The sequence below is a fragment of the Podarcis raffonei genome, chromosome 7 (genome assembly GCF_027172205.1).
Source record: "Podarcis raffonei isolate rPodRaf1 chromosome 7, rPodRaf1.pri, whole genome shotgun sequence".
NCBI lineage: Eukaryota > Metazoa > Chordata > Lepidosauria > Squamata > Lacertidae > Podarcis > Podarcis raffonei.
In genome coordinates, this window is record NC_070608.1 from 17,058,221 (window position 1) to 17,073,658 (window position 15,438).

Sequence of the window (15,438 nt, forward strand, 5' to 3'; positions counted from 1 at the left end):
CATTTGCAAAGTAAAGCAGACATTCCATTCTTTGGAGGTGTCTCATTCTTTCCTCTACTCCAAAGGAGTCATTGAATTCTCATATAATAACTAAGATTCCTTCTCCAGCCAAGTTAACGGGAGTTCTCATTAATATTCAAGCCATGTTCCCCGACCAATTCGGACCTAACTGTGCAACATAATCTTCCAATTTTGCCAGGCTCGCCGCCGGTGGGATTGTGTGCTGTGTCTTCTGGCTTCTTCCCTCAAACGCAGCAGCTCCGTTATTCTGAGCTTGCAGCAAAGCCCGGGGCCTTTGATTCTAGAGCAGTTGGCACGTCAGCTTCGTTTCTCAGCCTCTGTATTTCCATGCTTAAATCCAGCAAAGTTTTGGCAAGCTTGTGGTTCTGGGACTTCATCTCCAACTGCAAAGAACAAAAAGACGATAATTACTTTTTAGCAGGCGATCACCATCCAGAAGGGCTTAATTAGTGCCAGCGCTTAGCCCTGGCATTGTGTCAGTGTCCAAATCCATTCCTGGACTGCATGTAGTTGGAGTAGGTTAAAAAAGGGGAGGCTCCTGATCAGGGGCAGGGCGGATTTTCCTCATTACAGAGCAACAGAAGCCCCATGCTAACATTTGCCAAACTGATGCAAATATTTTGGACTACAACTCCCATCAGCGCCACCCAGCTGTCGTCTGCAGATGTTCGGATGATCATCTATCTGCATGGCTTCTACATATGGACAATGGCAAGTTCTGGCTGATTTTTTTTCCAAAGCAGGGGTTGGGTGGCTATCTGTCATGGATGCTTCAGCTGAGATACCTGGGGGTTGGACTAGATGCCTCTGGGGGTCCCTTCGAACTCCACAATTCTAGGATTCTGTTGTATGATTGGTAACCCACTGTTTTCAAGCTCCTGCTCACATGGAGAGAACGACTGTCAGGAGCCAGAACCAGGAGTAGGTCAGCAATAAAAACACCTGTGTCAGTGAAGTTAACTATTCAAAAAAACTTGCAAGTAGGATTCAAGCAGGAGAGCACTCTCTCCTCTTACCATTAATGTCTCCAACTGTTAACATACACACTGCCTGATCCTCATCAAGGCAAGTCCCTGTACTGGTAAGTTGCAGCTCTAATCCTTCTATGATCTGCAGACTTCGCTCCTCCTCTCCCTAAACTGGTTATCCTTTATTGCATTTATATCCCTCCTTTCTCTCCAAAGAGCTAAAGGCGGCATATGTGGTTCTCCTCCTCCTCATTTAATCCCCACCCCAACCCTGCGAGGTAGATTAGGCTGAGAGGCAGCAACCAGCCCCTAGCCACTCAGTGAGGTTCGTGGCCAAGCCTGGATGTGAACCCTGGTCCCATGGAAGATGGAGCAAACTTGTTTTCTCCTGCTCCGAACTGATGGCTTCAAGCCACATGGAAGGGGATTCCGACTGAACATCAGGAAGAACTTTCTGATGGTAAGAGCTGTTTGACTGCGGACTCCCACTAGAGGTGATGGACTATCCTTCCTTGGAGGTTATCAAGCAGCATTTGGGTGCATAGCTGTCAACTTTTCCTTCTACTTGTGAGGAATCCTATTTGGAATAAGGGAATTTCCCTTAAAAAGGGGGGAAAGTTGACAGCTATGGTTGGGTGGCCATCTGTCAGATATGAGCTAGTTGAGATTTCTGCATGGCTTTTAGCAAAGTATTGGAAGACACAAGAACTACCCACGCTGGAAGAATGGCAGATGAAGGTGATAGACTACATGGGACTGGCTGAGATGACTGGCAGAATCCGTGACCAAGGAAAAGAGACGGTGGAAGAAGATTGGAAGAAATACAAAGTTTATCTTAAGAACTGTTATAAAATTAATGAGTGCTAAAATGTCATGGGTAATGTAAAACAGAATTGCAGCGGTAAATGATTGGGTAAGAGAAGAAGGATCAAAGAAAGTGAATGTTAACTGAAATGAGGGGTTGCTGAAGAAAATTTTAAAATAGGGATGTAGAAAAGGGAGGCATGGGGAAGTCGGTGAAATAAGGTTTATGAAAAAGAGGTTATGAAATTATACATGTTTATATGTTTGTTTGTCTATGTATTGTGAATTGTAATGTGTTTAATTTATGTTGGAAAACCAATAAAAATTTATTTTTTTAAAAAAGAGAGATTTCTGCATGGCAAGGGGCTTGGATTAGTTGGAAACCAGCCTCCCATTCCTTCCAAATCTCCAGTTCTATGCTTTTTGCAATTCTTGTTTTCATCTGTAAGCCGCTTGGGGGTGGGGTAAAGGGACCCCTGACCACTAGGTCCAGTCCTGACTGACTCTGGGGTTGCAGCGCTCATCTCGCTTTATTGGCCGAGGGAACCAGAGCAGCACATGGAAACACCGTTTACCTTTCCGCAGGAGCGGTACCTATTTATCTACTTGCAACTTTGACGTGCTTTCAAACTGCTAGGTTAGCAGGAGCTGGGACCGAGCAACGGGAGGGAGCTCACCCCGTCGCGGGGAGTGGAACCACCAACCTTCTGATCAACAAGCCCTAGGCTCTGTGGTTTAACCCACAGTGCCACCCGCGTCCTAGGGGGTGGGGTAAGGCGGAGTATACCTAAATATCTAATAAAATATCTCTAGAATAACCCGCCCCCCAATCACTCACCAGTTCCACCCGGAGCCAGGCAATAGCGCCCTCGACGTGCGCCCTGCGCGCTTCCTCCAGGGCCGCTTCGACCCCTCTGCCTTTGCAAGGCGCCGCGGGCCTGGACGGCATCAGCAGCTGCTGGGGCGCGGCGGCTCCCCCCGGTCCCCGGAAGGCGTGCAGCAGCCTCTGCTTGATGTCGTCCAGCAGCGAGCTGCAAAAAGCTTCCTCGCAGGCAGCCTGCTCGGCGCTCGTCCTGGTGGGATCCATCAGGCGGGCCCGGTGGTCGGGCAAGGAATTGGAGAGATGGAGCGCAGATCTCTGCTGCCAGCCTCACTCCAACAACAAGCGCTCTCTTCTCCTCTTCCTCCTCCTCCCAGGCCAGGCCTTTTGTTTCCTAGCCCCTGGCCAGCGCGGCTCCTTTTCTTCAGGGGGGAAAACAAAACATCTTCACCTCCCACCCCCGATGTCATTCCAAAGAAAGTGGGAGAGGAGAGGGAAGAGGAGAGGCGTTTCTCACGCTTGGGAACCGACCCCTGGCCCGGTCTGGGTTCTGCTTGAAGGAGATGCGCAGCCCCTGCGTAGAAATAACACCACTTCGTGCACCGATACGGTTTTTAGTTGCATTATTAAATAATGCAATAATAACAACTGTGGTGGTGGTTGTTATATATTTATTATTACTCTGCTTTCCGGGACTCATCAAGGCAGCTTACCGATAAAAATTAAGAGCCGCTCAAAACTGAACGGGAGAAATCATTGAAAAAGAATTGAACAGTAATAGCATTAAAACTATATAATCAAAATTACAAGGAAAGGTATTAGTAATTGTGTTTTGTTGCTATTAAATAATAGCTTTTATTCATAGTTTTATTATTAAATAATGCAAGTTATTAAAGTAAAAACCCACTCTACAAGCACTGCTTAAGTTCTCATTTCCCCCCTCTTCCTCCCTGTCCCTTTTTCCTTTTATGCTGTAAACCTGCAGGTGGGAACTTTCTTTAATTGATTGGACGTAAGCTGCTCTGGGGGGACGCGGGTGGCGCTGTGGGTAAAACCTCAGCACCTAGGACTTGCCAATCGCATGGTCGGCGGTTCGAATCCCCGCGGCGGGGTGCGCTCCTGTCGTTCGGTCCCAGCACCTGCCAACCTAGCAGTTCGAAAGCACCTCCGGGTGCAAGTAGATAAATAGGGACCGCTTACCAGCGGGAAGGTAAACGGCGTTCCGTGTGCTGCGCTGGCTCGCCAGATGCAGCTTGTCACGCTGGCCACGTGACCCGGAAGTGTCTATGGACAGCGCTGGCTCCCGGCCTCTAGAGTGAGATGAGCGCACAACCCTAGAGTCTGGCAAGACTGGCCCGTACGGGCAGGGGTACCTTTACCTTTAAGCTGCTCTGGGAGCCTTTTTGGCTGAAGCACAGGAGGCGGCTGCTCTAAACTAGGGATTTCCACACGGTGATCCATGCTTAATTCATGTGGTCTGCAGTGTTGCGTCTGTGGATCTGTGGCGGAAGACAGGAGATGCCACATCCACAGCATTAAATATTCATATTAATTGTGATTTTATCTCTTTTTGCGTTTCTCATATTGCATTACAATTTGCACTCTGTGGGCCTGAGATAGCAATGCAATATACAAGAAATAAAAGAAGTAATAAAAATACAATTCAAAATCATACCCTATCTAGCGCAGTGTATTACAGTTGCCATCTTCCATGTGGTCTGTGTGGACGGTGGACGGGTGCTTGGAAACCACTGCTTTGAACAAAAAAAAAAAACAAACAGTGTGGTACAGTGGTTAGAGTTTCAGACTAGGGCCTGGGAGACCAGAGTTCAAATCGCCACTCAGCCATGAAGCTCACTGGGTGGTGTTGGGCCATTCATTGCCTCTCAGCCTAACTAACCTCCCAGGGTTTTTGTGAAGATTACATTTGGAAGGGGAAAACCATGGACACGACCTTGAACTCCTCAGAGAGAACAAAAGGTAGATTATAAATGCCCTAAATTAATAAATAAAATAAATTTCCCCCTGCTGTTTAGACAAAATCTACTTCCCTGCAACTTCCACTCATTGGGAGCAACAGACTCCATCAGAGCTGCATTAACCATTAGACAAAATAAGCATGTGCTTAGGGCATCAAAGGAAGCTTGTCCCCCACCGAAAATGTCCATTGCCAGATTTTTAACATTAATGGTCACAGATTGCTCAGCTGAGCAACCGAACAACAATGCAACAAGGCAGGCTAGATGCCTTATCTCTACTACGTATAGAAGCAGATGTGTTACGTAAAATTAGTCTGGAGGATCTGATCAAAGACTTTGCAGTTAGAAAAAAACAGGAGAAAAAACATTTATATTCTTTCAAATATAAATAAAGTGGAAGAAACATTCTTTTCCATCTTCCTGTACATTTTATTTCATTTCAAAAATCAAAATGTTATTTTATTGTTTATTATTGGTTATATTTTGAATTAGATATATATGAGGACACCAAAATCTTTTAAGTGCTTAGGGCCTCTAAAGGTCTTAATCTGTCCCTGTGTTCCATCTTCTGTGTGATAACCCCTTCAAAGAGGACCATAGGCTGCTGTTTGGTCGTGTGACTTGGTCTACGACTCCTCAAAAGAGAGAGAAAAAAACAAGGGAGTGTAAATAGCTGTGGGACTTAAGCAAATAAGTCCTCCGTTAAGCAGAAATGGTGAACAGAGTAGGATTCTCTCCTTATTTGCCATCATTTAGGCTAGGTAAACTAGGTCAACCCCCCCCATTTTCTCCCAAGCCTTGCAATCTTGCAAATTGCAAGGCTACAAAAGAAATTAGAGTAACTTGTTGCACATTTGTCCTTTTCATGGGGCACCCCACATAGTCCGGAGCTAATGGAAAGGCCCACCAAGTACACAAATGCAATTATGATGCAAAACACTTAAGGACAGCGTGAAACAGCCACGTATTTGAAGGGAAGGATTTAGTCTTTTTGTTGTGGAAATGAAGTTCCCAGACTATAAACTGGAAGTAAGGAATGGCACAAGCTACAAGAGCTCTTCTCAATTTCTTTAACAATGTCAGCAGATTTTTCACCACAAAAAACCCCCAAAACCCTCCTTGCAGCAGGAGGTGGGTGGGAGGGAAGGGGTGATACAATGTGGATGCATGGATTGTTTCTGCCAAATGGATCTTAGCAACAAGTCAAGGCCAAATACAGTGGTACCTCGGGCTAAAAACTTAATTAGTTCTGGAGGTCCATTCTTAACCTGAAACTGTTCTTAACCTGAGGTACCACTTTAGCTAATGGGGCCTCCCGCTGCTGCAAGATTTCTGTTCTCATCCTGAAGCGAAGTTCTTAACCCAAGGTACTATTTCTGGGTTAGCAGAGTCTGTAACCTGAAGCGTATGTAACCTGAGGTACCACTGTACTGGTTTGGGCCTTCTGCAATAAACCTCAACTCTTTGTTGTCGAGGGAGCTACCTGCATGAGGGAACCTTCAGAAGATACATGCAGTAATATCAATCTATAGTTTTTATTTATTTTCGTAGATCTACAGAAGGTTCTGCTGCACACCACAGTCAAATGTATGTATAAAACAATTGCCAAAAGAAACCAGAATGAAAAGTGGTTGGTGTTTTAAATTCGGTGGTTTGTCAATATTCATTATTTGAGTGGTGTTCAAAACACGTCTAAAGCACATGGCTTTCCCCCCAAAATCATTCTAGGAACTGAAGTGCAGCACACAGAGAGGTTTTAATTCCCAGCATCTTTAACAAACTACAGGATTTTGGGGGGTGGGGTGTCATGTGTTTTACATTTATGGTGCATGCACAGCCTTTGAGTCAGGGGTAGTGTAAGATATTTTGGTGCAAAGGATAAGATCATGCCTGAGAAAGCCAACTGGACTGGCAGGCGAGCTGAGGGAGCTGAGGGCAGGTTGTGTGGCACACACAAGTGGAATCCGCAAACATATAAAAACCGTTCTGAAAATTCGTTTTTTAAAAAATGTTTTAAAAAATACACTGAATTTTCCATAAGGCTCACCATCGCCATCTAGTGTCATATTGTATATTGCACTTAAAACACTTTAAAAAGGCATCCCCAAACTTGGCCCTCCAGTTGTTTTGGGACTACAATTCCCATCATCCCTGACCACTGGTCCTGTTAGCTAGGGATGATGGGAGTTGTAGTCCCCAAACATCTGGAGGGCCGAGTTTGGGGATGCCTGACTTAAAATGCTTTATTTGCAGCTGTATAGCTGAGTCTACGGTTCTGTCCTCCATCTCTTCAATGCCCATCCTGTTGGCCTGCTCAAACGATGCCCTGCGGCAGTGGGTGTCCATTGAGCAGAGCAAATTTTGCACATATGCCAAGCCTGCTTATCTCTGCCTGCTTGCTCAGGGGCACTGTCTGTGACACTTCAGAAGGCTACTAGGCACAACTGCTAGTCAGCTCAGGTCAGCGCTGTGCAAGCACTGCCACAGTAGGGCTGCCAATTTGGGAGGGTGGGAGCTGCTCTTGCTGCTTCCGTCTTAACATCTGCTGCCTGAGTAGGGCTGCCTCATGATAGGGCTGTCCTTATTGCATAGGCTAGATCAGGCATGTCCAAATTTCAAGAGACTCAGATCTACTCTCGCTATGAAAAAAACTGGCAGTGATCTACCAAAGTTGTTGAGATTTTTTGGATGGAGGGAGGGTCCAGTGATCAACCACATACACCAGTAGATTGGGCTAGATCAAGGTTACATTTTGCTCCAGCTGTTTTCAATCAAATACCTCTGTGAAGCTGAAAAGCAAAGCAGGATGGTAAACAAAACAACATGTGGTCGCATCCGCACCATTATTCTCAAGCACTCTTACACCTCACAGAGCTACAATTTTCAGTGTTTTAACAATGCAGGGAGCTCTGGGGCTTGTCACCCTGTGAGGGGTCTCTCAGCCTGTGAGAGGTTTTCTAACAACTCTCAGCACCCTTAACAACTACAATTTCCAAGATCCTTTGGGGGAAGCCATGGCTGCTTAAAGTGCTATATACCGCCTCAAGCTCAAAACAACAGATGCAGCCTAGGAATTGCTACTGGATAGAGAGGGTGTTATGTACTGAGTTGAATAGGATCCAAAATGCAGCAGTCTGATTGGTCCTAGAACAATAGGATTCAGAATGCAGCAGTCTGATTGGTCCTAGAACAATGCAGCAGTATGATTGGTCCTAGAGCAATGCAGCAGTATGACTGGTATGCAGGAGCCACCCAATCCAGCACCAGATGGAAGTGAATCCACAACCTGATTGGCCTACAGGAGAATTCTGGAATTAGCCAATCACATGCAGCCCATTGTGTAAATAATGTATATAAAGCAGATACTTTGAGGGGACTTTCATTCCTCCTCACCACTATGAGCTGAATAAAGAGCATGAAATCCACTCTTAACTCTGAGTATATTTCAGAGGGTGTGGTCATGATTGACTGCATTGCACACTTCAACGGTTATTTGCAAAAATGCCACATGCGGAGGAGGAAGAGAGAGGAAATTTCTGAATAAATCCAGAAGAACGTTTTCCCATATATTCCCCAGGGCAGATAAATAACATAAGCAAGTGTCAGAAAGGACACAGTAACAGAACCCTCAGGCACTGAATGTAAGCACAGCTCCCTTGGACTTAAATGGGGACCATATCCAGAGAAGTCTCTCAAATCTGTGCAAAGTGCAGCAGGCTTTGTTGGCAGATATATCTTTGACCTTGCTTCTGGAAGGGGAGATAATGGATTAACATACATCGACGTCTGCTAGCCATTGAGAAAGAGAACAGAATTTCTAGACAGAATAAGATCAGTCAGAGCTATGGAACAATCTGGCCGTTAACACGCAAATGAAAATATCTGAGGGAAATTATATCTAGATTGATGAATGACTCTGCTCTGTGAAGTGTACCAGCGGCAGAGCTCTAAAGACGCTTACGGCACAGTTCTGCTCTCCTCAGAAAGGAAAGAAAGAAACAATGGAGCCTGAAGCAGGGCCAAGATTTAAGTTGGTCCAGGTCTCGGTCCTAATGTGGAGTGGCTGGTACAGTACCCATAAAAATGGTCAGGGCAGCAGTTAGGGAGGCCAACAGTAGGGGGAGCCAGAGGAAGTGACAGGCAGATAAGTGGGAGCTCTCTGAGGGCAGACTGAGGTTGCTGGGGCAATGCCTCATTCACCCTAATGAACCAGTCTTCACCTCAGAGGCCACCCGTGCCAGGTTTCCAGGTGCAAGAGAAACAAATACCAGTTCAATAATCTGGATCTGCTCGTAGCAGTACCGAAAGCAAGATGGCGTATGATTGCCCAATCGTGAGCACAAATGATCATGAATGCCTAACAAAAAAGGACGGCTGGAGGTGCCTATATTTCTGAGAGTCTTGATTTCCTGGCTAATTGCCTTCCTTCAGCTGTACTGGATGGGTTTGGGGGGTATTTCTAAAAATAAATAAATAAATAAATAAATTTATACCCCGCCCATCTGGCTGGGTTTCCCCAGCCACTCACCCAACAGAACAATAAAAAGACAATAAGAAATCAAACATTAAAAACTTCCCTAAACATACATAATGAATGGAGCAGTAAAACTGCCAGTACCTGTTATATTTTGTATGTAACTTTTTCAGAGATGAGTGAAAAACAGGTTATTTACTTCTTACTAAAATACCCAGGAAAGACTTTTGAGTGGTATTTGGCTGAATTACTGGCTGATACTACAAGCAATAATGGAGGCAGTTGCTAGATTTATTTGGGGGTGGTTTTTTGCTGCAAAGCTTGTGTCAGTTTAAGTGCAGTTCAGGTTGGCTTTCTCTTCTCTGTGTGTGTCCCATATATTTCAATTTGTTTCTGGTTACAACTTGTATGATGTTGGTGTTTCATCTTGTATTTAAAGGCTGTGTGCAATAAAATTGATTGATTGGTTTTTTCCTGGCATTGGGACAAAACTGATATTATAAATGGTTGATACACAGCGTTTGACATTTGAGATCTATTTTTTAAGACCCAACCTATTTTTCTGAATATTCTTCCAATCTGAGTTTTTGATGTAGTTTTTTTAAACAGGTTGTAAAGCTATCAAGAATGTTCCCTATTTTCTGGTAACTGTCATTTTTAAATTAGTCCCTGTTTTCTTCCAATTTGTTGCCCTTTAAAAACATTGTTGCCTGTTCTTCATTTCCTTCCCCAATTAGAAATACATAGAAATATATTTCACTATAGTGTCTGCTGTTAGGTGCTAGCTATTGATGGGCAACTTACTGTTATTTTAGAGTATGGCATCTACTTTTACATACCCTCCAACATTTCTCTGGTGAAAATAGGGACATCCTATTCTATTATTATTATTATTATTATTATTATTATTATTATTATTATTATTACTACTACTACTACAAGGTCTGTATAGTAAAAGCTATGGTTTTCCCAGTAGTGATGTATGGAAGTGAGAGCTGGACCATAAAGAAGGCTGATCGCTGGAGAATTGATACTTTTGAATTATGGTGCTGGAGGAGACTCTTGAGAGTCCCGTGGACTGCAAGAAGATCAAAGTTATCCATTCTTAAGGAAATCAGCCCTGAGTGCTCACTGGAAGGACAGATCCTGAAGCTGAGGCTCCAATACTTTGGCCACCTCATGAGAAGAGAAGACTCCCTGGAAAAGACCCTGATGCTGGGAAAGATGGAGGGCACAAGGAGAAGGGGACAACAGAGGACGAGATGGTTGGATACTATCTTCGAAGCTACCAGCATGAGTTTGACCAAACTGCGGGAGGCAGTGGAAGACAGGAGTGCCTGGCATGCTCTGGTCCATGGGGTCACGAAGAGTCGGACTCGAATAAACGACTAAACAACAACTACTACTACTACATCCCACCCATCTGAATGGGTTGCCCCAGCCATGCTGGGTGGCTTCCAACATATATAAAAGCATAATAAAACATCAAACATTAAAAAACATCCCTATACAGGGCTGCCTTCAGAAGTCTTCTAAAGGTTGTATAGTTAGTTATCTCCTTGGCTCGGGGGTCACAAAACTCCATACCCTCCAACATTTCTCTGATGGAAATAGAGACGTCCTAAGGAAAAGCAGGACATTCTAGAATCAAATCAGAAACTGGGACAACTTCTGTAAATCTGGGACTGTCCCTGGAAAATAGGGACAATTAGAGGGTCTGCCTTTATTATTTATTATTTAAATATAAAATCCAGTGACCTCAAGATGGCACAAATGGCTCTCCCCCACACCTCTGTTTTATTCTCACAACAACCCTGTAAAGCAGGTCAGGATGAGAACTGTGGCAGGCCCAAGGTCACCCAGCAAGTTGCATGGTTGAGTGGGGATTTGAACCCTCCTCTCCCAGGGTCCAGCACTCTAACCACTACACCACACTTGCTCTCAATACTCTCGTGGTTCTTTATCTTTAAACCAACAGAGTGCTTTCCTTTGGCTAGAAGTACACATGGCCATCTTAACTGTAGTCTCTTAGCTGGCTGCTTGCCATTTTTCTACAGCGGATTTCACAGTCTATCACACTATCTTTAAATTCAGTCAAAGCTTCAGATTCCACACAAAGTCCCCAAGGTCTTTTGTAGCCCTGAATAATCTTATCAGCAGCAGCTTGGAACACCCAGAGCAAGGTCTCTTCAACAGTTACTGAAAGGCTCTATCTGATGCAACCTCTGACTCAGACGAAACAACAGATTTTGCTGAAAGAGTTTGTCAGAAAATGCCAAAATCCTGCAAGTCTTTCAGCAAACTAGAACTGTTTGTGTCCATCAGATCATTGGGGTCCCAAGCATTTTTAATAAAATATCCTGATCCATTTCCTACAATCCCCCTTTTCTCGTCTCTGTTGCTCACCCTACAGAACGTGCAAATGCAACTGATGTGCAGCTTTCAAGAGTAAATATCAGGTTTAGGGTTTCCAACAGGCATTTGGGAAACATGAAGCAAAGAGGAAGAGTTTAGCTCTTTCCTGCTGCCATGATTTGCTAGTGCGGTGTAACAGCCATTGCAGCCCTTCTCAGCCTTGAATCCCTAAATGATGTTGTGCTACAACTCCCATCATTCTTAGCCAGCGTGGCCAGTGGTCAGGAATGATGGGAGTTGGAGTTCAATAATATCTGGGGACCCAAGGTTGAGAAAAGCTGGTGATGGTTGGATATGGGCCTGGGAGACCCGGGTTCAAATCCCTGCTCAGCCACAAAACTTGCTGGGTGACCTCGGTCCAGTCACAGTCCCTCAGCCTAAGCTATCTCACAGAGGTTTCTGCACACATAGCATCCTCCATTCTGGCAAGAAAGATGCATAATTAATTCAAGAGGAGGATTGTGGCCCAGGGTGGGTCCTGGGGGCCAGATAAAGAGACCTGGAGGGCCACATAGCACCCTGGCTGCCATGTTTTAGTCCAGAGTTCTACAGACAGACGGGAGTGCAGTCCCTGAATCAGTAGACATGGACTTATTTCAGATTGATGTTCATTACTCTGACATATTTCCAACCAAAGACTGTTGCATGCATTACCAGCCTGAAATCCAGGTAAATCCAGGTCAATGTTGTTTGTTGGGGAAAATGCATACAAATTTAGCATTTCATAAGAACCGAAAGGATGGATGCAGGAGAGATACGGATTGTGGTTGCCAAGGTGTGTAGCCCCGCTTCCCAAACCAGCAGTGGGAGCGCAATGGATACAGAGTAAGGAGTGTGTGCTCAGCCATACAGCCCACAATGTGTGTTTAGGTCTGCAATCCCATACCCAATTAACTGAGGAGGAAGACCTATTTATCAATGGGACCCCACTTCTGATAATATATAGGACTGGAGTGTAAGACAGAATGTTTGTAGCACATGCTTAATAGCATTTCCCCATTTATTAGGGTAGACAGATTAATGGAGCTCTCAGCTCCAAGTCCATCCGTTTTAGGGATTCATAATGTATGGCAACCAAACTGGGTAGCCTAATGGAGTCTCTGATGGTATTTATAGCTGTGGTATACCTAAGGCTAGACCTGTTTGAGGGCAGAGTTTGGGATGGGACACAGCCTTCAGCAGCCTGAAAATAATGAGCTTTCATATTTTCAAAAGGGAACTTTTAGCTCTTAAGACTGTGAAAATAGCCTCAAAATATATGGACAATGCTGTGAGCAATCTCAGAAGTCAGATGGGGTAGAGCAAGTTCTCTAGTGATCCTGGGTTCTCCATAACAAACAGAAACAGAATACACAATGCAGAATAAGCAAACATATAAAAAAAAACTCATTTTACATGACTGTTCAGTTTCTGTGGGCCAGATGTTTTATTTGAGGTATGTGGGGGCCTAGGCAAAATGCATGCATTGGTTGAAGATGCATGAAATGAGTTTTAATCCTGAAACTCTTGCTCCATATTCACTGCAGAATTGCTTTGTGACCTGCTTGTAGTGGACTGCTTGGATATTCTCGGTGAATATGGTGTACTTTGTTTCTTATTATCTAGTGACCTTGATACATTTTGTTTCTCTTTGCTTGTTCTCATAATATGCTATTTGGTTCCTGTGAGTTTGTCTTTCAGTTGCTTATACAGTACTGGGAATCCCTTAACCTGAAACAGTTCTTAACCTGAAGCACCACTTTAGCTAATGGGGCCTCCTGCTGCCGTGCCACCGGAGCACAATTTCTGTTCTCATCCTGAAGCAAAGTTCTTAACCTGAAGCAATATTTCTGGGTTAGCAGAGTCTGTATCCTGAAGCGTATGTAACCTGAAGCGTGTGTAACCCGAGGTACACTGTATATGCTTCACTCTGCGTAAAGGAAGGGCCAGCCCTGGCACTGGGTCATTGAATTGTCCAGATCTCCATCTTTCCATTTTCCTATAGATTGCTCAAACATAAAACCACAGGTGGTGGCTTTAAACAGCAAAAATTCTTCTGGCACCATGATCACATTTATTTCTTAATTTATTTATTGACAGCTTTGTTTGACATTAGTGTGTCCAGTTTTGTTTTGTTTTCCTGAGCAGCAGTAGAAATTTCAGCAGATGTGCTGCAGGAAGCCAAGTCCTCTTTGTCACCTGTCGACTCTTTGTAAAGCTGCCACTGCGTTTTACTTATCACAGAAGCCCATTTCAACATACAGTGGTACCTCGGGTTAAGAACTTAATTCATTCTGGAGGTCTGTTCTTAACCTGAAACAGTTCTTAACCTGAGATACCACTTTAGCTAATGGGGCCTCCTGCTGCCGCTGCCCCACCAGAGCATGATTTCTGTTCTCATCCTGAAGCAAAGTTCTTAACCCGAGGTACTATTTCTGGGTCAGCTGAGTCTGTAACCTGAAGCATCTGTAACCCGAGGTACCACTGTACTGTATTTCAGGAGTGCCTATCAAGCTGCAGGTAAGGCACGGACAGGAGTTAACATGTGAGCCAGTTGCTTTTTGTAGGGCAGCAGAAAGACAAGCAAATGAGGCAGCCTACTGGAGAACGCAGGAACTGGCGGCTCAGCTTGGAAAGTGAATGTTGGTCACCAGGACGAAAGGCAGACTAAAGAGAAAGCAGAATTATGACCTGCTGCTGTTCAGGCCCTGGAAGGCTGCATATGCCTGTCACACAAAAGGTAGAATTCCCCTAGGTATCGCTGCAGCACTGTAGCTGGAAAAGGCTTTGCATTTTCATTTGCAACTTTTACACCCGAAGTCAACAGTGTGATGCAGCAGCAGCAGGGGAAAAAAAAGCTAATGCTATTTTAATAAGAGCTGTTAAGACAGTGGAATGGTCTCCCTTCAAGAGGTTGTGGACTCTCCTTCCTTGGAGGTTTTTAGGCAGAGATTGGATGGCCACCTGTCATGGATGCTCATCTGAGTTTCCTGCATTGCAGAGGGTTGGACTAGATGACCCTTGGGCTCCCTTCCAACTCTAGGCAAAGGTAAAGGGACCCCTGACCATTAGGTCCAGTCGTGGCCGACTCGGGGGTTGAGGCACTCATCTTGCTTTATTGGCCAAGGGAGCCGGTGTTTGTCCACAGACAGCTTCCGGGTCATGTGGCCAGCATGACCAAGCTGCTTCTGGCGAACCAGAGCAGCGCACGGAAACGTCGTTTACCTTCCCGCCGGAGCGGTACCTGTTTATCTACTTGCACTTTGATGTGCTTTCGAACTGCTAGGTTGTCAGGAGCAGGGACCAAGCAACGGGAGCTCACCCAGTCATGGGGATTCGAACCGCCGACCTTCTGATCAGCAAGTCCTAGGCTCTGTGGTTTAACCCACAGCGCCACTCTACAATTCCCTAATTCCTGTCATTTCTTAATAAAGATGTGCTTGGAGTCTTTCTGAGTAAAATAACAAACAGGACTCCTGTGCATCTCAAAAAAAAAACTTGCACATGCTCAACACGCACACATCAAATCCTCCAATATGCAATAATGTTTTGCAAAATGCATTTCTTTTTCTTTCTTCTTTTTCGGAGAACAGTAACCAAACCAAGAAATACCATATACTGTACTAGAAACACACACAAACTAGAGCTCCTCCTCCCAGGTCAATATGTGCGCATGCGCCACACTCAAGCCGCTCGCCTTCCCCACTTCCCTCACACGCTGGCCTCTACGACGGCCCCGCCCCACTATCGGTCTCTCCTACAAGCTTCCGCACCTCATTGGCCAACGTCAACCCTGCGACTGGCGCCTGCGCAAGCCTCGGCCTGTTAGCGCCGCGAGGCTCGTGCGCGCAGGCGCTCTGGGGCCCGCTCTCACTCCCCCCCCCGCCCTTCAATCTCTCTCTCTCTGTGTCTCTCCCCCCTCCCTCCATTTTTTTTAACGGTAAACATCCTGCCGATTTTTAAACGCCTGGTTTGGGC

General features: G+C 45.1%; 1 protein-coding gene across 1 annotated transcript; it reads right to left on the minus strand.

Annotated features, from left to right (window-relative positions):
• Window positions 1-243: 243 nt before the first annotated feature.
• Window positions 244-3,105, minus strand: AARD (alanine and arginine rich domain containing protein). Its single transcript, XM_053395405.1, has 2 exons — window positions 2,632-3,105; window positions 244-404 (listed from the first exon to the last, which is right to left on the minus strand). Exons 1-2 carry the CDS (start codon window positions 2,878-2,880, stop codon window positions 264-266), a joined length of 390 nt encoding a protein of 129 aa, XP_053251380.1. The 5' UTR covers window positions 2,881-3,105; the 3' UTR covers window positions 244-263.
• Between the last annotated feature and the right edge of the window lie 12,333 nt (window positions 3,106-15,438).

What these genes read in the sequence shown, in the direction of transcription:
- AARD (XM_053395405.1), bottom strand. Translation starts at nt 2,880, where the DNA reads ATGGATCCCACCAGGACGAGCGCCGAGCAGGCTGCCTGCGAGGAAGCT. An exon ending in CCTGGCTCCGGGTGGAACTG is followed by an intron (nt 405 to 2,631) that starts GTGAGTGATTGG and finishes TGTTCTTTGCAG; the next exon opens with TTGGAGATGAAGTCCCAGAA.